The sequence below is a fragment of the Corylus avellana genome, chromosome 2 (assembly GCF_965113065.1).
Source record: "Corylus avellana chromosome 2, dhCorAvel1.hap1.2, whole genome shotgun sequence".
NCBI classification, from domain to species: Eukaryota; Viridiplantae; Streptophyta; class Magnoliopsida; order Fagales; family Betulaceae; genus Corylus; species Corylus avellana.
Genome location: NC_142491.1, coordinates 21,239,967 through 21,262,330, shown reverse-complemented (window position 1 = coordinate 21,262,330; position 22,364 = coordinate 21,239,967). Strand labels below are relative to the sequence as shown.

Sequence of the window (22,364 nt, the reverse complement as noted above, 5' to 3'; positions counted from 1 at the left end):
AATTACAAATTTTTGCCTCTGAGAGTTTGTTTAACCGGCCATTACTTGTGTTAATTTTGGCCTACTCGTAACTAGCCACTTCAGTCTACAAAAGAGAAGAAAAAAGCAAACAAAGTCTTGTAGATTCGACACAGGGAAAAGTTGCAGTCTGGATTATCTCCAAGGTTTGGATAATGAGAGATGTGGATAATGAGATGAAAAAATAGCAGGTCTCGATATGACGTGGATAATGAAATAATAAGAGATGAAAAAATAGCAGGTCTCGATATGGGCGTGCCACGCACGCCGCGTGCCCGTTTTCATTTACCTCTAATACTAAAATCACGGTGGTAGTGACACGTATACGTAGAAAAGTAGTAGTAGTAGTAGTATATATATATAAGAATCACATGTGTATCTTGATTTATACCTTTACTTTGTTAAAAGTGAGTTGAAAAAATTAATTGGGAATCAGATTCCATGGCTGATTTTGGTGGAATCTCCTTGATGCCTGATGGTAACCCTAACACATTAGAAATTAGGATACGAATTCATGGAGAGAAAGAAAAGAGTTTGAAAACGTTTTTGTAAGGTCGAGAGCTTTTATAAAAGTGGCTATGCTTTTAATTAATCAATGCATTATACCTTAACACAATTTTCTTGTAATTTATTTAAAGAAATTAAGCTTAATAAAATCGCTAAGAGAAGTTATATTTTTAAATTTTATTGGGAGGGTTACGATTCCTGGAATTACCATAATAAAGATGCCCAAAATCCTTGAATTATCCTACTATTATCACATTTATTTATTACTTTAAAAAAAAAAAAAAAAAAAGTCAAATTCCATTTATTTAATCACTTCACAAATCATCAAAGAAATTTTAGGGCTTACAATGTCACCGGTAAATTTAGGATATTCTTTTATTCAAATTGCCTTTATTATTGTTTTGAGTGCCTTCTTTGCTAACACGTAGAGGTAATAATTTTGACACGACTTGCAAACTCGACACGAACACAATACGAAATTACTAGGTTTGCGACGCCGGGCAAAACTAAGATTGTTCTGACAACAGAACATAATAAAGATGCCCAAAATCCTTGAATTATCCTACTATTATCACATTTATTTATTACTAAAAAAAAAAAAAAAGGTGAAATTCCATTCAATCATTCCACAAATCATCAAAGAAATTCCAGTGCTTACAACGTCATGAATAAATTTAAGATATTCTTTCATCCAAATTATCTTCGTTGTTGTTTTGAGCGCCTTCTTTGCTAACAAATAGGAGTAGCAATTTTGACACAATCCGCAAACTCGACCCGAATATAACACGAAACTGCTAGATTTGAATTTACCCCTTAACGAGTTTATGACTCGTTAATTTTTTATTTTGGTGGGTCAACCGGTGACCCGCTTCACCCGTTCTCACTGTGTCTTTCTCCATCTCTTCTTCACACACCGCGCCACCACGGTCCACACCTATGAAGTGTCTCTCTGCCTTTTCCCTAATATGTTAAGGGTTTTTTTTCCTATTATATTCCATGCTGAGATGTCAACGCCTCATTGGTTAGTTTTATGCCCCGACCGTATAGAAGTTATGCTCCCAGCACCGGATAATCCCGGTTCATGAAAAAAAATGTGTTGTTGGGTACGTCAGGTTCGGGAGACGGAGGTTTCTGAAATCAGAGATCGGAACCCTAAAGGAAGAAACTCCGGACGATTCACTGTCCTAATTTAAATCGAATCTCTCAAAGGTACGTTATGTTCGCCCACTCTTTCAATTTCATCTTCTCTGTTTTCTCTATTACTCTACTTCTCATGTGTTGTTTGTTTTCTTCTTGCTGTCGGAATATTAGGCTAAATACCCACACACTCAGAGAGAGAGAGAGAGAGAGAGAATTCTCGTATTTATAAACACGTGTGGATTAGATTGGATGAGGGTTGGTGTACTTTTGATGAGAGTAGACTTTGTCGAAGAATTCGACTTTCTTATCAAACTTTTGGGGATTCACAGCCTTTTAGAGAATTTGCTAATGGAAAAGTTCACAGGACGTGTCTTTCACGTCTGTACCACCTTTGTGAGATTAAAGTTGCTGTCTTTTTTCTATGTTGAGTTGCCGTCGGAACAGTCGCTTGCATTGTGAGCTTACACTCTGTGTGGTTTTTGTTGTAAATATTGATAAGAATCATTTTCTGGAAAAACAAATCTCAAATTAATCCTCACTCTGATACCCAAACTGATGCCTGATACTTGCAACAGCTATGGAAATTATAACAACTGCAAAATATTAAGCTTAGATTTTTGTCATTTTAAGGATAGGAAAAGCATGTTGGGTGCTGGAGTTTTTGAACCACATTATCAATGGAGAACAAACCCGCCGCAGGTTAACAGACCCGACAACTTCAACTTTTAAGTAACATTGTAAATTGGTCACATTTTTATTTGAAGCTTCATTTTGAAGCAATGAGACCTCTTCATGGCCACTAGAAAAACCCCAATGGACTCATGGAGTTCTTCCAACTTAATATTGCTTCGGAACTGTTCTCACATTTGATTCCTCAAGAGTACAAACATACATCAATTGGTGATAGAAATAAGTGGTCGTATTGTAAACTGCTATTTCCAGAATGATGGGTCAAGTTTGATCATTTAAGCGCTGCATCTTTTCTATGTACCTGATTTTATGTTTCATGGCATGCATTCAAGGCCACTTATTGCCTGCTAGCACTGGGCAATGAAAGCTGATTGCTGCACATGACACTAAATGCACTGTTGTGCAGTTTGCTTGGTTTTATGTAACTAGTTTTAGTGAAAAAATAAAATAAAATAAAGTAAAAAACAAACTATATATAATGGGAATTGGCTAATTTGATCCAGTATCATGCTGTACTTCTCAATTAATTATGTTACCAATCATAATGCAGGAATGCTTCACCTCTATAGCTTGAATTCCTTCAAGTTTTGATGGTGTTAGAGAAATCATTTCATCTGATTGACATATCCTTTTCTTCCCTTTCATTCTTTTCTCTTTTTTTTGCTTAACTTTTTACATGCAACAGTTGATATCTGGAGTCACATGAGTGGCAGCAGACAGAGGACCCTTGGGGGTGGGGGTCAGCAAATATTGGACTACCTGAAGCGAATGCACGCAGAGAATCCTGCTTTCTTCTATGCAGTTCAAGGTGATAATGATCACAGTGGCGGAAATATATTCTGGGTGGATGCAACATCCAGAATGAACTATTCTTACTTTGGAGATGCTGTCATATTTGACACGACATCGAGGACGAATCGGTATAGGGTACCATTTGCCTCATTCACAGGGTTTAATCATCATGGGCAGCCAGTGTTGTTTGGTTGTGCATTAATTCTCAATGACTCTGAGTCCTCCTTCATATGGCTTTTTGAAACATGGCTTAATGCAATGTCTGGACGCCGCCCTGTCTCTATAACAAGCGACCCAGACCAGCTCATACAAGTTGCTGTTGCACAAGTTCTTCCTGAAACACGTCATCGATTCTGTAAGTTGGCCATGTTCAGAGAAACACAAGAGAAACTGTCTCATCTATATCAGTCACATCCTATTTTTGAAACAGAATTCAGGAAGTGCATAGATGAGTCTGAAACAATTGATGAGTTTGAGTCATGCTGGCAATCACTTCTGGAGAGATACTATGTCATGGGTAATGAATGGCTTCAAACAATGCACAATGCTCGGCAACAGTGGGTTCCAGTTTTCATGCGAGACACTTTCTTTGGAGAGGTATCTAGAACTGAAGGTGTAAATTCATTCTTCGATGGGTTTGTGAATGCATTTACGACCATGCAAATGTTGATTAAGCAGTATGAGAAAGCTATAGCAAGTTGGCACGATTTGGAATTAAAGGCAGATTACGAAACTACCAACACTACCTCAGTTCTGAAGACGCCATCTCCAATGGAAAAACAAGCTGCGAATCTTTACACGAGGAGGATATTCATGAAATTCCAAGAGGAACTAGTGGAGACCCTTGCTAATCCTGCAACAAAAATTGATGACTCTGGAACCATCACCACATATCGAGTGGCCAAATTTGGGGAAGACCACAAAGCACACACTGTGACTTTCAATACTTTTGAGATGAAAGTTAGTTGCAGCTGCCAAATGTTTGAGTATTCAGGAATTGTTTGTAGGCATATATTAGCAGTTTTTAGAGCGAAAAATCTTCTTACTCTTCCATCTCAGTATATATTGAAACGATGGACAAGGAATGCCAAGAGTGGAGCTGTGTTGGATGAACATGCTTCCGAGATGACAAACAGTTCTCGAGAATCTTTAACAGTGCGTTATAACAATTTACGTCAGGAAGCAATCAAATATGTAGAAGAAGGGGCAAAATCTATTCACATTTATAATGTGGCAATGGATGCTTTAAAAGATGCTGCTAAGAAGATTGCTGTGGTGAAGAATCAAGGTCCAGTACCTGCAAAGAGTGGTACTTTGGTGAATGGAGGTGGGCAAGAGTTGCATCCAAATGAAGAAAATCAAGCAGCAACATATCAATCGTCGGTAGTTTCTCCCACCCTGCAAGATTATCTATTTCAAGGGCCATTATTGTTTTTTTTCTTTTTTCTAATAATTTATACTGCTGAATCATTTCATACTTTTCAAAATTTCTCACTCTCTCTAACAATTGCACGCTGAAGACGAAATTTTTTGCCTGTTTATATTGAGTTGCCAAATTAGGTTAAATTATCTAAAGTGAAAACTACTTGTTTACTTATAGAAAATCCTGAAACTTGTGGTAATATAACTATAAATTGTAGGTCTGATCATTAAATTGTTTGTGATGGTGATTTTATATTATGATTGTAATAAAAAAATCATTAATTTATTGCTCAGGATGAGAAGGAAAGGAAAATCCGTGAATTGACTGCTGAGTTGGAGAGCACAAATCAACGATGTGAAGTGTATAGAGCAAACCTGCTGGCTGTTCTGAAAGATATGGAAGAACAGAAGTTAAAGCTGTCAGTGAAGGTTCAAAATGCTAGGCTTAGTTTGAAGGAGTGAACAGTAGATGCAGGCCAAATATCATGTTTCTTGTATATCTTTCACAGGGTAGTAGCTTTTTTCATTGAGCATGCTAAGGGCATCATACAGGTGAGCATTGTTTGATATGTAACCTATGCAGTTTAGAACGGATGAGAAAGATGCCAGATCCACTTGTGCAACTATCTTGCTGGGTGAACCATCTGTTTGATGAGAATACCTGGAGGTCGATACCCGGATCAATTTAAAATGCATTCTTAGTTATGTTTTAGGAGTAATATCATTTTGTAAACTGTTATATAACTACCATACAACTGAGATGACGAAGCAATGAAAATCAAACTTTGTTTTTTAACTTATGTTAATCTAATGGTTAATTTTTATTGTCACATTATCAAGTTATACAGCAGTCGTGTAATACTTTACTAAATTGTTGTCAATTGGAAGTTGCATTCTTGTTTCAACATGACTCTGGCATTAAAATCTCTTGTCTAGCATCTCTGGCAGTCATATAGGAATTGTGTAAGCTTGGACCACACCTATCATTTATATGTCACTGGAAATTTGAACTAATCTATGTAGAAAACATCAATTAGTCTCTTCCAATATGATAATTAATTTACATAGATTATCTACTAAAAATAGAAATTTAATGGATACTAGCAATAACGAGTGGCTACCCAACTTTTCAGAATGGAAGATGATCCACGGTTTGACTTTGACAGCCATGTCATCAGCTGGTCAATAATTGCTATTCGACTACCGAGAAAAACACATCATATTCGTTGACCTTTGTAGGAGATAATCCAAATAAGTTAAAACAATTATTCATATTTATAATAATAATAAAAAAAAAAAGTTAATTATTATTATTATTTTTTTTCACTTAAGTTTCAATTAATGTTACATATGGAACTTAACTTATGAGTAAATATTAATTTAGTACTTTCGTCAGTCAAATTAACAGACTGTCATGTAAGTGGTTTCAACCACCCTTCTAGCCCGTCTAAAGATGGCCAAACCCTAAGGCCTTGAGGCCACCCCCACATATCATGGGTTGGTCGAACCATCCCCAGACCAGTCGTGACTAAAACCACCCCAATGATAGCAATCGTTAATTTGACTGACAGAATACTAACAGAGGTACTAAACTGATATTTACCCATAAGTCAGGTATTATCCGTGATACAAATTGAAACATAAGTGGAGAAAAAGAAAAACGTAAAAACCTAAATACTAAAAAAATAATTAACCCTTAAAAAAATGGGGAAAGCTGTTAAATCCGGTAAGAAGGCATATTTACATGGTGAAATGTGAAGCCACTGAGAGGCCAAATCAGCGGCCAAAATGTATAACATGAAACTGTGCATGTTTTCCTGATGATTCCAGAATAATTCTTGTACAAACATGGGGAAACAGGGCAACACTTTGAATCAAGTAACTACCACTTTGTATTTATTACAATACACTGTGCAAGGCTACAAACATCCCCAGGGCTTAGCCGATTCTATACCATCCAAAAGTGAAGAAACAGCCCAGTCCAAAGAACATTGTTGAACTACATAAAAGACTTTGAAAATAGAATAGAATAAATAAAAACAAAAAACTACATGTATAACTAACTGTATTGCACCTCTAGAGGCCGTCTTTCATACTAATCTTTATGTTTTGCACTTTAATCGACAACTGCATCTTATGATCCTCAATATCTTTTAAAACTGAAAGCAGGTTAGCCCTATAAACCTCACATTTCCGATTTGAAGACTCCAATTCACTGCCAATTTCTCTAATTCTCTTGTCCATGTCATCCTGCACATGCAAAAAACAATGTGTCAAATTGGAAATGCATCACTTCAAGTATGAAGACAGTACAGGCAAACCAAAATTTATGTTGGAATCAAATATGTGAAAGCTCGGGTTCGACGCGTAATGGCAGAAAAAACTGAAATACGACAGAGAATTGCATACTTCCCCAAACAATATGCATGCAAATTCTAAGGATCTCAAGGAATGTGTTAGATCCTTATCATCAAAGTAGGCTCGAGTGCTAAAATAGAACCTTTCTACTTGAGAAGCAAAAGAAATTATAGAAGCCACAAAATCTGACACTTCAATAAAAGAAGATTGCCCTTTTGCTACACCTAAGGGAATGTAATCCTATGTAGTCTCAGAAAGAACAACTATAGCATAAATATAATCCACTGCAAAACTGTAACCATCCACAATCATTAACAGTAGTATCAAATTATTAATTGTCCACTCAACAAGAACACACCAGCAAAAGAATCAGTGTCCCAAAATGTTACTAAACATGTGAAATGACATTAAAGCATAACTAACTGCCGCACTAGTGTCAAGCTGATTAAGCTTTCAACATTTATACGTTGACCAAAAGAATATACATACATACATAAGATCATCCTCATTGAATAGATTCCTTAAGGTTAGAATCCAGCTGGAAACCATCAACTATGAGAATGCTTGATAATATTATGAGGAATAGCTTTAAAAAAAGTCCACAGCATACTACTAAGATAAAACCTACCCCTATAACTCCCCGCCAAAAAGAAAAGAAAAGAAAAAAAGACCAGGGTAAGAACCTTTTTTTTAATTAATAAAAAATAATAATAAAAATAAAAATACATGGTTGCAGTAGGAACAGAGACCTAAACGACAGAAAAATCTTTCAAGTCACAGAAACATATCAAACTCTTTGCAGTTCCTAGTAAAATATATATTTTTTTTCGTAAGTTTTGCAGTTCCTAGTAAAATATGAGAGGAATGGATATGGAACAAGAAATGTACTGAATCAAAAACAACTATAGTAGGACATAATTCCATCAAAGGAAGAGAAAGATAAGTCTAGTTCTTTAAAGGTTACCCAGATGCAATCTGTTACTCTGTAGCAAGGATTTTCGAGGATAACAAAAGTGCATGTGACAAACAGGTTACAAATTAACATTTAAGGTAAACCACGAGGAATGTAAGAAGAATAATAGGAAATTATGGGATTCATCTATGCACAAGTTAAAATTCTGGCGGTCAGATTATTAGCTCCTAGACACACTCTTTAACCTAACATGTATGCCTGAATTGATACACTCATGTATACTTCTCAAAACTAATTTCCAAATAGTAATAATACTTAGGGGTAGGCTGGTGTTCTTATGTTGAACATATATTCAGATACAGAGGTTATAGTCGTGGGGTTTTCATACCGGATTCATAGACAGTTGCAAGATCAAACACCATAGATTTATAACAAACATAATGAAAACCAACAACAATTCAAAATCAACTACAGCAAAATTTACTTGCTTTAGGAGAACTAATGGAAGTATAATAAATCATAACCAGATTACAGATTAACGTGCAAAGTGAAAGGAGACAAATAAAGCAAAGGACAACAATGAAATGAATCTTACCTCAGACATATGCTGTCCCGAGCTCCCTTCAAGATCGTCATTGGTACACTTTGCATGATTTCCATCACTCACCAAGTTTCTCCTAACAAGCCCGTTGGCCATGCCTCTTTTTCCCTCGTTTTTTGTTTCACGAGCAACTTTTTTTGCAGCTACTTTCAAAGCATCCATTGCAACATCATAAGTTTCCACAGACTTTACTCCGTCATCTACAAATTTAAAAGCCTCATGGCGCAGGGTATTATATCGAACAGTATGGGATTCTAGATAATTGGTGTATACAACACTGGTACGTTCTTCTAATATAACACTGCTTTTGGCATTTCTTGTCCATCGTTTCAGTATATAATGAGATGGGAGAGTAAGCACATTGGTCACTCTAAAAACTGCCAATGCATGTCTGCAAAGAAGACCTGAAAACTCATACATCTGGCAACTACAAGTTGCTTTCATCTCCAAAACATTGAATTTGACATAATAAGCTTTATGATCCTCCCCAAATTTTGCCACTTGATATGTGATTACCTCTCCATCATCCTCAGCCTTGGATGCCATCAAAGTTAACGTTCCAACTAGCTCCTCTTGAAACCTTATGAATAGTTTTCTCGTGTAAAGCTCAGATGCTTGTTTCTCCATTGGAGAAGGGGTCCTCAAAACTGGGGCAGTATTCATAGTATCATAATCTGCTTTCACCTCTTTCTCATTCCGACTCTCTAGAGCTTTCTCATATAGCTTAAAGAACTGGTTCAGATTCGTTGAGGCATTCACATAGCCATCAAAGTATGAATTCATACTATCACTTCGCTGGGTTATGGACATTTCTGCAAAGAAAGTATCCCGCAGATAGACAGGTACCCATTGCCTGCGAGCAGAGTAAATTGTTTGAAGCCACTCATGATCCCTGAGATCATATCCATCAACAAGCGACAACCAGCAAGACTCAAACTCCTCAATCGACTCATTCAAGTTAACACATTTATGAAAGTCTGCTTCAAAATTTGGGTGTTGGAGAAACACCTGGGACAACTTCTCCTGGCATTTTTTAAAGATGTGCCATTTGCAGAAACGATGGCGGGTCTCTGGGAAAACCTGTGTGATAGCTGAACGTATCACCGCATCATGATCAGTTGTGATTGACACAGGAGGCCGACCAGACATTGCCATAAGCCACGTCTTAAACAGCCACACAAATGACACTTCTGATTCATTTATTAGGAAAGCACAACCAAACAAAACGGGCTGTCCATGATGGTTTACCCCGGTGAAAGGTGCAAAGGGCAATCGGTACCTATTGGATCTGTAGGTAGTGTCAAATGTAATGGTATCACCAAAGTAAGTATAGTTCAGCCTCGCTTTTGGATCAGCCCAGAAGACATTGTTCATAGACCCATCCTCATCACCCTGCACAGCATAGAAGAAATTGGGGTTCTCTGCATGCATTTGCCTCAAATAATCCAGAACAAGTTGAATGTCCCCTTCTAAGCTCCTCTGGCGGTTATTCCTCATGTAGTTCCTACAGTCCACCTCTGTAAATCCAACTTTGCTTGCTCCACCATACTCTTTTATGAGGGCAGACATAATCCTCCGAGGACCCATTCCGGCAGCCTGCAAGGTATCAATCAAAGTCTTGGCAGGACCAGAGATTTGCCTATGAGAGCGAAGGCAGTGCACCTGATCGGGTGGAACCAGCTCATGGTTATGTTCCCTAACAAATCCAGATACAACCCATTTCCCCGAGTCCTGCATCTTGACAGACAAGGATGCTTTGCAGCCCACCCTAGTAATGATCCGTGGGCGCTTAATCTCTCTGTCCTTAGTCCGCTTCTCATTCATGTTGCGGAACCCCTCCTTAGCACAGACAAATTGCCTCTGTATAATTGCTCCATCCCGCCTGGATCGACGGGAGGAGCTGACACGGGTACTGAAGCCAACACGGCGGGCATAAGAATTATAGAAGGCCTTGGCAGCCTCCTCAGACTCAAATTCCATACCTTCATAAGGTTCAAGGTCTAATAAGTCCCCCTCAGGAAGGTAAATTTCGCCACCGCTGGCGGAACCTCCTCCAGCCCCACCACTGGTGGCAGATGGGCTATCAACCATTTCATCATCATCAATGTCCAACCCATCATCATCACCTTCCCTCCCACCACCTCCCAACCCAATGTCAAATTCAAGCATCTCGTTATCCATGTGGGAATTATGAAAGAACCCAATTCAACCCCACCGTCTATTATGATGCTTTGTATTTATACTACTATTTTACTATCTATGCATTCAGTCTCTCTACAGTTGTAGATGAAAGGCGAATGGAGCAGTAGAAATTTTCATTCTAAACAAAAAGGGAATAAATTGATAAACGAGTACTACTGACCCTCATAGGCGTAATAGGCTCTTTGAGAGAGGGTGAGCTCCTGCTCCATCTTCAGCCAAAGCAATCTCTCACCCCAAACCATTATTTCAGCAACATGAACAAGAAGAACAAAAACAAGTAGAACCCAAGTGGGGAAACAACAAAAAAAAAAAAAAAAAAAACGAGACTTTTTCTTTTGCACTGGTTGTGGTTTAACAGAGACAGAAGTGTGAGAGGGACAGGGTTTAGGAAGCAAAGTTTGTTACTTTCCTAGGGTTTCTACAGAGAAACAAGAAGAAACCCTAGAATTGATCTGGGAGTGGTTTTGATTATGGTTTTGGAGGGCTTTTTCCTTCCAAAAAAGTCATGATCTTTTGAAGAAAAATTGGAATGAGATGGGGCAGAGAGAGAGAGAGAGAGACAGTACAACCTTTTTAACAAAGGAGCAAAATGAGAGTCGAGAGTTTGAGAATGGTGGGTGGGTGGGTTCTTGGTATTCTATTCTAGCCCCAGCTTCTGGAGGTTTGATCTGCTACTTCACGCTATTTATTTGTAAACGCTAACACCGTAGATTGACAACAACTTTGATTGATCAGACCCAAGGAAAAGCGAAAAAGTCTAAACTAGATTGATCTAATCTAGGACAAAAAAAAAAAAAAAAAAAAAAGTTAATAACCTTTTTGGTATTTGAGTTTTAATGTTTTTATTTTTTTCTCCCTTATATTTTGAAAATAATAAATCTAGTACTTCAGATTTAAAAAAAAGTTCGAATCACCACTTCCATTAATTTTTGTCCATCCCTTTGGCTTTGAGGGTGGTTCTGCCATCCCCAAAGGGGCCGCAGGGGGTGGTCGAAGCCACCTCATGGCCTACGGGGTGGTTTCAACCACCCTTTTTTGGCCCTTGGGATGGCCGAACCACCCTCTTTGGCCTTGGGGGTAATTCGGTCACCCCCAAACTGGTAGCCACCTCTAAGGTCAAACTAGGGGTGGTCGGTCACCCACTGCCGTTAATTGGGATGGACGGTAATTAACGAAAATGGTGATTCGGTCTTTTCCAAAATCTAATATATATATATATATATATATATATATATATATATATTACTTAAATCATATTAATACAAAAATATCCCGACCAAGTCTTAGAGGTGCCCTAACCGAGTCTTGCAAGGACCTCACTATGACTCGTCTGGAACCCCTTCAAGATCAACCCGGGACTCGACAGAGACATTTTTGTAATTTAGAGTTTAATATGATTTTCCGTACACATCAAATACCGAAAAATGTTTTCAATAGACATTAGGGACCTGACCCGAACTCCGCCTAATTTTCCGTACATGCCAAATACCATAAAAAGTTTTCTAAGAAATCATTTTTCAGGAAAATGTTTTCCGTTAGAAAATATTTTCCAACTTTGGATCCCAATCAAGTTTTGACAAGGTCCCGAGCGGCTCCCAGGCGAGCCCCGGGGGGTCCAAGGCAAGTCCGGTCGAACCCTGGGTAAGTCATAGTCAAGTCCCGGTGGGGTCATAGGCAGGTAGTGGGATTATGATTTAATTTTAATTATGCTGAAAAAAAAAAAAAAAAACAATAGATGAACATCTATGTCGTAGTTTTCTTACGGATTATGATTTAATTTATGATTTAATTTTTAGTGTTATGTGAAAAAGATAAAGAAAGCAAAATTAAATATGTACTGTGCAAAAAATCATGTCATTGTTCCATGCAAATTACAAAAAAAAAAAAAAAAAAAAAAAAAAGGGCTTGTTTGCTAATTCTTTTTATCTTTTTATCTTTTTTCCTCTTTTCCTTTATGTTCAAAAAATCAAAATATTAATAAACAACTTCTCTCACAAAACATTCCAAAAAAAAAAAAAAAACACAAAATTTATTTTATTTTTATGTTACATCAAAACTTTTTTTTTTTTTAATCAAAACACAAAAAAGACCATTTAAAATGAGTTATCAAACACCACAATGTTTTATGTTTTATGTTTTTTTTTTTTTTTTTTTTTTTTTTTTTTTATGAATAAGAACTTTATTAACAACCAAACACAAAACACACTCTAGAAAAATAACTAACAACACAACAAGCTCTAAACCAACAACAAATAACCCCAACAACAAAAAGACATCTACAACAGAGACTTAAGCCAACAAGCCAGAATCAATACAAGATGTCTTCCATAATACTCCAATTCCAGCAACCGATAATATTTAATAGGCTTTTCTTAAATCCACCCCAATAGATTTTTTGAAAAACATGTTTCCTCTGTTTTTGGATGCATCCATAAATTGTAAATTGTTGCACAAGAAACCATTTATAAAGACAAGAATTACAAGCTCAAGAGACAATAGTTATCAGAGCTCAAAAGATAATGGTTATAAAAATTCAAGTGATAAGAGTTACAATTATGGTTGTTAATGTAGAAGTAAAAGAGACAGGTAACATTCATACTATTTTTTTTATAAATAGAGTCATGTATACAATCAAATAGTCAAATGAAAAAAAAAAAAAAAAAAAAAATGTAGCCAAGAAAAGATTTTGATGTATTGATGTAGGTCATAGGCCAAATCACCTAAAATCTCTGTGTTTCATCTATTTTCTTTCTCTATTTAGATTAATTATTAGTTTTAATATCACTGTGCACATATTGTCTATCAATGGTTTATTTTTCCATTCCTTTACATCAAAAAGACACAAACCTACTACCTATCCCACTCAAAAGGAAGATTATGTATATTACACATAACCATACCAGCCTTCCATAATCTTGCACTAAAACCATACTTAAAGAAGAGATGATCTCTGCTTTCTAGCTCTCTCTATGACAGAACTAGCATAATACAGCCCTTTGATAACCCCATTTCTGCAACCTATGACCTATTATCAGTTGTTAATCAATTTTTCAACGCTAGCCACAAAAACTTGCCATCCATAGATAACACTCACACTGGTTTATTAATACCACCTACTGTCACATCTACAAGCCTCCCTCTAATTTCCACTAGATCATCAGAACTAGCATGGTTCCAAAACCAATTCCCATCAGGTAAGACACTTGACAGCCGAGCCTCCAAGCTACTACAGGTATCATACACCACACAGAACAAAGCCCAAATTTTTGAATAAGAATACAAGCAGGGTGCCACCAATCCAACCACAAGTGAATATTGTTCTCATCCCCAACTTCAAATTTAATGTGTCTCATTTCCATAAATTCTTCATTTCAAAATATTCTCTTTAATCCAAGCAACCCAAATAGAACAAACCCTAACAAAAAGGCTTCAAATATTGGGGCTTTATTCCATAAATGTATTTTTCACATGTTAAGAGATACATGACGGTTTTATCAATTGCATTTGAGAAAATTTGTCCAACCAAGTTTGTAATAAATTTATGTTTCTAGTTTATTAAATTGACATCTATTTTTAAAGGATGTGATTCTCCAGTGTACATGTGATAATCATATACTCTAATCTAAAAATGAAAGAATTTCTTTCAAGCCCAATTTGAACAAAAGATTAAAAAACTTAACTTATTAGCTCCTCATCCTCTATTTTTTTTTTTCCTTTTACTTCGTGTACTGAACAATTAAACCAATTACAAGTTCTTTGTAAATTAAAGCACCACTTGTTCAGCTATTCTATTCTTTTTTATTTTCTTTTTTCCTCTCTAATTTGGAATAATTTTTATGTAACTCACTTGACAACAATAAGATTATATTATCTAATATCTAGATGTACTTGACCTTTTGCAGGCTTATTCACAGCATGAAAGAGTGTCTTATTGTCATTAAAATTAAAATTTATGGTTAAAATTTGAAAGTATTATTCTTTTAAAATTTTCAATAATAATATATTATTTAATTAAATGAATGAATGAATGAATTTCTTTTATTCTCTCTTGCTACAAAAGCTAGTAATAAAATAAGAATAAATGATAAATTTCTTCTCATAAACTCTCACTCGAGTGTCAGTTGTTTCATAGACTTGTTAACTCAGTGTAATCATATCATATTTTCAAATTCCAAAGCCAAATTCCAGAGGGAGGTGGGAATGGCCTGCAAGCCACCCTGGCCACTTTTAGGATGGCGCGCGGCCACCCCCATGGCCTAGGGGTGGCTCGTGGGCCACCCCAGCCAGATTTGGGGGTGGCTGCCCACTCCCCATGGCCCATGGGCTGGGGACGGCAGCAAGCTGCCTTGCGGCCACCTTAGAGGTGGCCGGTGGTAGCGCTGCCACCCCCACCTCCCTCTGGGATGACCTTGGGTTGCTGTCATCCTCTAAATTTATTTTTAAAAAATAATAACAATTAAACCGGATATAATTCGGTAGTTGTGTGTGTGTTTTTTTTTAATGTGTTTTATGCTTAGGTGTCACATTCGTTGTTACCACCGGCCACCTCAGAGGTGGTTGAGGTTAGTGTCACCCTCTAAATTTATGGTAGATTCCATTTTGACAAGTGATTAGATTGTGAATTGAAAGAAATATATTAATAAACAATTATTTTGTGAATATTTTCTTAGTGAATGGATACCAATTTTATTTTTATATATTAATTAATTTGTACTTTCAATACTTTATCACCGTCAATACAAATTTGTGATTCCGCCCTAAAAGAGTTGGAAGTTGAGTATGAGAGATTTGCCAAAAGATGAAAACTTGGATTGGCTGCTGGTGTGTGCTTGTCACCCAACAAAAGCCCATCGGGTGGTTTTGACACGTTGAGCATCAAATTTGTGGTTAAGCGCAGAAAATATGTAGTAAAGAAAAAACTAAAAAGGTACATGTTTTGAGACTGAGAAGTGAGAAGAAGATAGAGAGAAAGGGGGAAATATGTACGCAAAGGCTTGCAAAAGGCTGTGGCAGTCGCCAGGGTGAAATTTATTTACACGCGTGACTCTCTCTTTGCTGTGATTGCTCCCCTTTCTGTCTACAGACTTCTCGCTGGCAGAGAGCTGAGAAAGCAAAGAGCAGAGGCTGAAGCCCACTTCCTGGTACCCTCTTTGGGTGCAACAGCATTACAACACCACCTCTCAGACTTGCAGGCATTCTTTCTTCTTCTTCTTAGAGTTTCTTTTTGTGGGCTTATGCTGATATGTTATGTTTCATCTTTCCAGCTTTGATATGCTTCTGTTGATATGCTTCTGTGCTTTTGCTTTGCTTTGCTTTGCTTTCCTAGTCTTTATGTCTTAGCTCCATTGACACTCTTAACGCCCTTGTGATATTTTGAATGCGGAAATCCATGAGTAAAGACTTCATTTTTACATGTCTTTAAGACTTTTTTATCATCTGGGTGTGGTTTGAGTTTGTGGGTTCTCTTGCAGAGCCTTATCAAAGGTAGTGAAAGTTAAGGAGAAAGAGAAAGAGAAAGAGAGATATGGATGATAACAAAGAAAAGGGAAAAAATATGGGGGAGGATAAGGATAACAATCTGACCACGCATACCCGTATACAAGTTGACGAAGAGAAGGAGGAAGAACCAAACCCCACCCTGGTTCAAAATGTGGATTTGAAGAAGGAGAAATGCATTGATGAATTCCCTGTTGAAAACCAAGGTCCGGTTGATTCTGCAACCTCCACTCTTGAAACTACTAATGATGGTAATATCACTGCCAATGAACTAACACATGGCAACGCTGGAACTGATATTAAGGAAATAATACCATCAAATCCGCTGGAAGCCGATTCACCCTCTAAGAGGTCTTTGGAAATAGCACCTGAAGTTGGTAAGAAAGATGATGACATTGAAGAAACTGATGGTAGTGATCTAAATCCTGCCAATCAGCTACCTCCTGAAGTGCCCCGTGAGAGGTCTATGGAGACCGAGGCCAAATATGATGAGAAAAGGCATGAATTGAATGTTGGTATGAGCAACATGGAGTTGTCTCCAAATAGAGAGATTAAGGAGCAAGTATCAAAACTGAAGTTGGATTTAGGACATGAGGTTGGTATGAAGAGCTCAGAGCAGTCATTTCTTTTAGTGCCGGATGGGGACCATGGGGTTGAGGGTTACGAATCGGGAACAGAGGATGAGCAAGCAGCATTCATGATGGAGGTAGAAAATTTCTGCAAAGAGAAGAGCTTGGAATTTAAGCCCCCAAAGTTCTACCAAAAAGAATTGAATTTGCTCAAGTAAGTGTTTGGCAATTTGCATATGGATTTCGTTAGAGAACCTTTTCTAACTTTATGCTCAAAATCCTGGCTCTTTATTCTATGTAGGTTATGGAGAGCTGTAATCAAACTTGGTGGTTACGAACAGGTTTGGCTGGCTTATAGCTCCTTATTTTCCAACTATGCTTTCTACTTACCACAAAAAAAGGTTCTGATTATTTTTTCTTGTTTCTGGAGGGTCTTTTTTTTTGTTTTTTTTTTTTTTCAGACCTAAGCCTTATAGATTTTTGTTGATTTTTTTTTTTTTTTTTTCGATAGAATCCCACAAATCGAAATATTTATGAATGATTTCACATCTTTCTTTGTCTGAAGGGAATATACTCAGTACTTCACTAATGTCAAAAACCAGCTCTCCCCCCCCCTCCCCCCCCCCCCACTCCCCTGCTGCGCGCACACAACACACACACACATGCATGATTCACTCAAATGAAACAATTATGTTACCAGCTTTTCTACGTATACTTGTCAATGCTATGACAGGATCATGGGCCTGATGTGTTTATGGGAATTCACAGGTGACATCGTGCAAGTTGTGGCGGCAAGTGGGACAGTCATTCAATCCGCCAAAGTAAGGGAAAGAAACATTTGTTTAGTTGGTGCCTGCCTTCTGCTAAGTTAGGAGTTTTCAATGACCAACCAAAATAACAACTGCAGTTCTCCTTAGGGGAAAAGGAAAGGAAAAGAAAGAGAACTTGCAAGCAAGAGAGTATAATTTTTTATTTAGTTGTAGGCCACTTCCCCAGCCACTCGAAAATAAGTTCATTTTTTGGTTTAACAGAGAGGCTATTTTGGATAGTTTCATTTTTTATTTGAATCTCGTGGCTGATATTTTTGGTTTTTACTTGTCCAGGACCTGCACTACTGTCTCTTGGACTTTCCGAATTTTTTATGAGAAGGTTATGCTCTACTTGCAGAGTTCGGCCTCTTGAACATTTATTAGTTCCTGGGCTTTTTGTTTGCTTACTTCCATGTGTTTTTTTGTTCCGGATTATCATTTTATGCAGGCACTACTTGAATATGAAAAGCATAAAATGGGTGCTGGTGAGCTCACGGAGCCTACTAGAGTAAATAATCAGGTAATCTAAGTTGGCTGATCATGCGGTCAGCTCTTTGGTATTTCTAGAAGAAATAATGTCCATTTCATTGCAGTATGAACACTCTGCTTCAGGCAATTTTGAGCGGTGGAGTAACTTTAGTTAGGATGAGGTTTGTATCCCTGTAGAAGGGGCTAGGGGCTTAAAGGTTTTGGGTTTATTGCCACTGTAATTGGATTGACTTGGAAAATGTTGGAGTTGGTTTCCTAAGTAGGTGAGCAAAGTTACTGGATGATTTCTTGAAAAGCAATTATGAAGGAGAGTAAATTTTGTTCTTTGAAAGCATATGGCTATCAGGGGACAAAATTTTAAGTTTGGGCCAAGAGTTACAAGACTCTGTCCAGACTTGAGATGATTCTTTTAGAGTGGCAAATTGATTTGACAACGGGATTTTGCTGTTTCATTGAGATTGCGGGGTTTGGTTGTTTAGGAGATTGATGTGTGTTTCAAATTACCTTCAACTCTTTTTTTTCTTTATCCTCTTTCCTTTTGTAGCAATCTGCAAAGAATGTGCCTTGGAGCTTTCCTTCCTCAAGTTTTCAGTGAACTGATGCACTTGTTTTATATTCGCTTTTTTATTTTTTATTTTTATTTTTTATAAATGTTTCAAGCATTTTCTTCTATGTTTACCCATCCACTTTTCATTCCTCAAGTTTTTAGTGAGTTGATGAACTCGTTTTTTATTTGCTTTTTATTTTTATTTTTTATTTTTTGCATTTTGTTTCTCCATTTGCTTCTATGTTTACCCATCCACACATCTACATGTAAGTTGTTTTTCTTTATGTGGATGCATACTGAGCACATATTTGGTTTCTCTTTTAATTTAAAGAAAATATTAAAATGAAAAATATAATTGCCAATTATCTTAATGGGTCATATTAACAGATTATGTATGCATATCTATGCTAACGGTCTTGAAAGCTGGACTGCCTGGTGCATCTATGATTAAGGTTGGAATCAAGATCTGGTTCTGCACAAAGGGATGAAAATGATTCATGTGGTGTTGTATGAGTAATAATCTATAATTATTATGACTTCATTTGGTGTTGTGTGAGTGATAGATAATATATGATTATATACTTATAAAAAAAAGAAAGATAATATATGATTATTAAGAATTTGTATGCAGGTAAGTGGTAGTCAAGCTATAGGATCGGGTAGGACACTGAGGGATGCTGCAGCTCGTGCAATGCAGGGTTGGCACTCTCGGCGTCTTTTTGGTCATGGTGAGATTGGTGACCTAATTGTCAAGGTCTGTGGAGAACTTTTAAGCTCTATAAATTGAAATTTTGTTTGTTTTGCATTTTTTCAATTACATTGTTTTGCCCCCTTTTTCCTTCCAAATTGATATTTCCTATTAAAGGAATGCATTTCTTTTTTGGTTAGGGGAAGAACTCGAGTTCTATGCCAAAGGTTGACAAACAGCTTAAAAATATTGGTATGAACACTCTACTGGGTCAAATTCAGTAGTTTTAACTGCCATCATGGTCCTCCTATTTGGAACTTGGTTTATTGTCTTAGGTTTACTAAAGCGGAAGCAACGGTCCACTGTTGAGCGTAATGTCCAAGTTGCTCACATTAAAGTGACAAAGCCACAGTTAGGTTTACTATTCCCTTGTTTGTCCATGAGGCCTAGATTTATCTAACTCATTTGAGTTTTTTTTGGTAGATCTCAAATTGTTCTTTTTTTGACAGATTGGAAACAATGGTCGTTGATGTTGGGCCCCCAGCTGATTGGGTGAAGATCAATGTTCAAAGATTTGTGAGTTTCTGTCTTGAATCACTCTGTGTACTAATATACCACTGAACTTTTTCTTTGGTTCTGTGAACACCTAATTAGGTTTGAAATTTTGAATTTTCACAGGATGACTGCTTTGAGGTGTATGCCTTAGTTCCTGGGCTTCTGCGTGAGGAGGTTAGTATAAGATATCCGGAAGCGCTTTCATTTATCTCATTTTCTTATCTTATTTACTATGACAGAGTGCTTGTTTGTGCATTCGAAGGCCTGCTTGATCTTAAGCTAAACTTTCAATAACATAGAGGTTGAATGGAAGCAAAATGGACAAATCAGGTGCATGGTTCAGATGGAGGGTTATTCCCTCTTCAAGAACCGATGCTATGTGTCTCTTTGCCTCTGTTTGGTAATGAGAGAGAGAGAGAGAGAGAGAGAGAGAGAGAGAGATGCCATGGGGGTTAAAGCACCAAAGTTAGAAACCTGTTGAGACAAAATATATGTAAATAATACACCTGGTGCTAAGAAGTCTACGAACAACTGAATAAATTTGTGTAGGAATGGACTGAATTTGAGCATGGAGTTTGAGCTTGATCAAGCAAACCCACTCAGAAAAAAATGAAGTTCTACCGTAGTACATATGTTTCTGAAACAATTCGAAGCTGCAAAATAGTGTTTGAGATCAACCCAACCCACTGCTTCTATTGTTTGACTCATCAGAAACTTGTCCACTGTCCTATGGTATTTAATTTTCTTGGTGAAATCTGATTTTTTGTTCGAGTAATGCTATATACTACCGAGGAATGCTTCATTGCATTCTACCCACCATCTCCACACCATCTCTTCACTTTAGCATCTTGATTTTTTCAAAAAAAAAAAAAAAAAGAAAAAGTAAAGAGAGAAGAGATGGTATGGAGATGGTTGATAGAATGCAAAAAAGCATTCCTCATATACTACCCCAGTATCTATGCTGACATGGCATTGTCAATCTACCATTGGATTTTTCTTTTTCCTTTTTTAACTACTAAACAGAAACTACACCATCAATACTATGACATAGTTAACCCACCATGAATATTTACCAAATCCTGCTTTTGATGCTTGTAATATTGTGTTTTTGTTTCATCGTTGATTACAACCTTCTTAGTGGTACAGGTTCATGTTCAGTCTGATCCAGCAGGATGCTTGGTTATATCTGGTCAACCAGCGGAACTGGATAATCCTTGGGGTGTCACACCTTTTAAAAAGGTTTGTCAATGAGTGCTCATATTTCAATTACTTTTGATTGTAGCTGTGGTCCAGCGCTGTTTGCAGCAGGTCCTGGTCACTTGGCAAGTAAAGTGAACAAGTTCTCTTGGTCCTGAAAGATTCTTGAATAATTCATGACATTGACAGCTGCCTGATCTCCTGTTTTCTACCTCTCAAAATTATACCATCCTTTTTTTTCTTTTTTTTCTTTTTTTTCTTTTTTTGGGGAAAACTATCACGCAATTTGAAAAGACCCTCCAAATTTCAAAACCTCTCAATTTCACCCTCCGAACTTTCAATTTGATGCAATTTATCTCCCTCCATCATTTTTTGGACGTTAAAAGTGATGAAATGACCTTTATACCCCTAAAACTTTTATAAAATTTCAAATTTACCCTTAATTTCAAATTTCAAATTAAAAAAAGGAAAAATTGAAGGGTAATTTGGTCTTTTTAGTGATTTTCGTTAAGGTTTAACAGAAAAAATTGACGGAGGGGGGTCAATTGCAACAAATTGAAAGTTTAGGGGGTGAAATTGAGAGTTTTTGAAATTTGACAGATTTTCTCAAAACGTGTGGTAGTTCAGAGGTCCAAAGTGAAGTTATCAATTTTTTTTTTTGTTTTTTCCAATTCAAACTGGATATAATTTTTACACTGGAGGATTTTAAGGAACTTTGGATTGCTTAATAATTGTGGTTAGTTAAGAAAAAAAAAAAATCTCGCAAGATTAAAGTACCAGGCCTTGGCAATATCATTACCCTGGATTCTTATCTGTGACAATTTGGTGTCTTTATCTTCATGTACTCATTGATCTTCATTCTAAAACCTTTGTTCTGTGGGCTTGAGGCTCTTTATTGAACCACACCTAACAGTAGTAGTTTTCTCTTTAGCTTGTCAGCTTGCCTTCCAGAATTGATCCGCATCAAACTTCTGCTGTTGTGACGTTGCATGGCCAGTTGTTTGTGCGTGTGCCAATCGAGCAGTCAGATTCATAGAATGTGGGGATGATGGTCCCCTTGCCCGAACGAGGAGATTATGCTTCAGTTAGTATGTAGAAGATGAATTAACTTTATGCAGATGATGAGAAGTTGAACTTTGCCGTGTAAGTTTTATTTGTTTATTTTATGCTTACAGGTGAATCTCAAGCCTACTTGATTGAATGCATCTGCATTTACAAAGTACTGTACTTATGATAGGACCATATATAGGGACAGGCTGGCATATTTATGGCATTGTGCATTACTGACTCCTTTTAGGAAGTTATGATCTTTACCTCTTGGCTTCAATTTTCTTACGTATTTAACTGCTAACACCTGCAAATTTAACTCAG

The 22,364-nt window shown here is 37.0% G+C and overlaps 3 protein-coding genes across 4 annotated transcripts; 2 read left to right on the top strand and 1 right to left on the bottom strand.

Annotated features, from left to right (window-relative positions):
• The first annotated feature begins 1,553 nt into the window (after positions 1-1,553).
• Positions 1,554-5,367, top strand: FRS9 (FAR1-related sequence 9). 2 transcript variants are annotated; one of them, XM_088512508.1, is made up of 3 exons: positions 1,554-1,734; positions 3,041-4,526; positions 4,864-4,986. In XM_088512508.1, the coding sequence occupies exons 2-3, from the start codon at positions 3,058-3,060 to the stop codon at positions 4,892-4,894; spliced, it is 1,500 nt and encodes a 499-aa protein (XP_088368634.1). In that variant the 5' UTR covers positions 1,554-1,734; positions 3,041-3,057; the 3' UTR covers positions 4,895-4,986. The 2 variants fall into 2 exon arrangements, with proteins under 2 accessions (XP_088368634.1, XP_059451532.2); XM_059595549.2 differs by having other exon boundaries at positions 1,560-1,734; positions 3,041-4,530; positions 4,864-5,367.
• Positions 5,368-6,362: 995 nt separating this feature from the next.
• FRS5 (FAR1-related sequence 5) lies at positions 6,363-11,269 on the bottom strand. Its single transcript, XM_059572611.2, has 2 exons — positions 8,436-11,269; positions 6,363-6,819 (listed from the first exon to the last, which is right to left on the bottom strand). The coding sequence occupies exons 1-2, from the start codon at positions 10,620-10,622 to the stop codon at positions 6,646-6,648; spliced, it is 2,361 nt and encodes a 786-aa protein (XP_059428594.2). The 5' UTR covers positions 10,623-11,269; the 3' UTR covers positions 6,363-6,645.
• Positions 11,270-15,400: 4,131 nt separating this feature from the next.
• LOC132175973 (AT-rich interactive domain-containing protein 6) lies at positions 15,401-22,328 on the top strand. Its single transcript, XM_059588075.2, has 13 exons — positions 15,401-15,835; positions 16,115-16,922; positions 17,010-17,049; positions 17,477-17,529; positions 17,812-17,857; positions 17,966-18,037; positions 19,185-19,307; positions 19,442-19,493; positions 19,577-19,652; positions 19,751-19,817; positions 19,920-19,970; positions 20,943-21,035; positions 21,925-22,328. The coding sequence occupies exons 2-13, from the start codon at positions 16,168-16,170 to the stop codon at positions 22,027-22,029; spliced, it is 1,533 nt and encodes a 510-aa protein (XP_059444058.1). The 5' UTR covers positions 15,401-15,835; positions 16,115-16,167; the 3' UTR covers positions 22,030-22,328.
• The last annotated feature ends 36 nt before the right edge of the window (positions 22,329-22,364 follow it).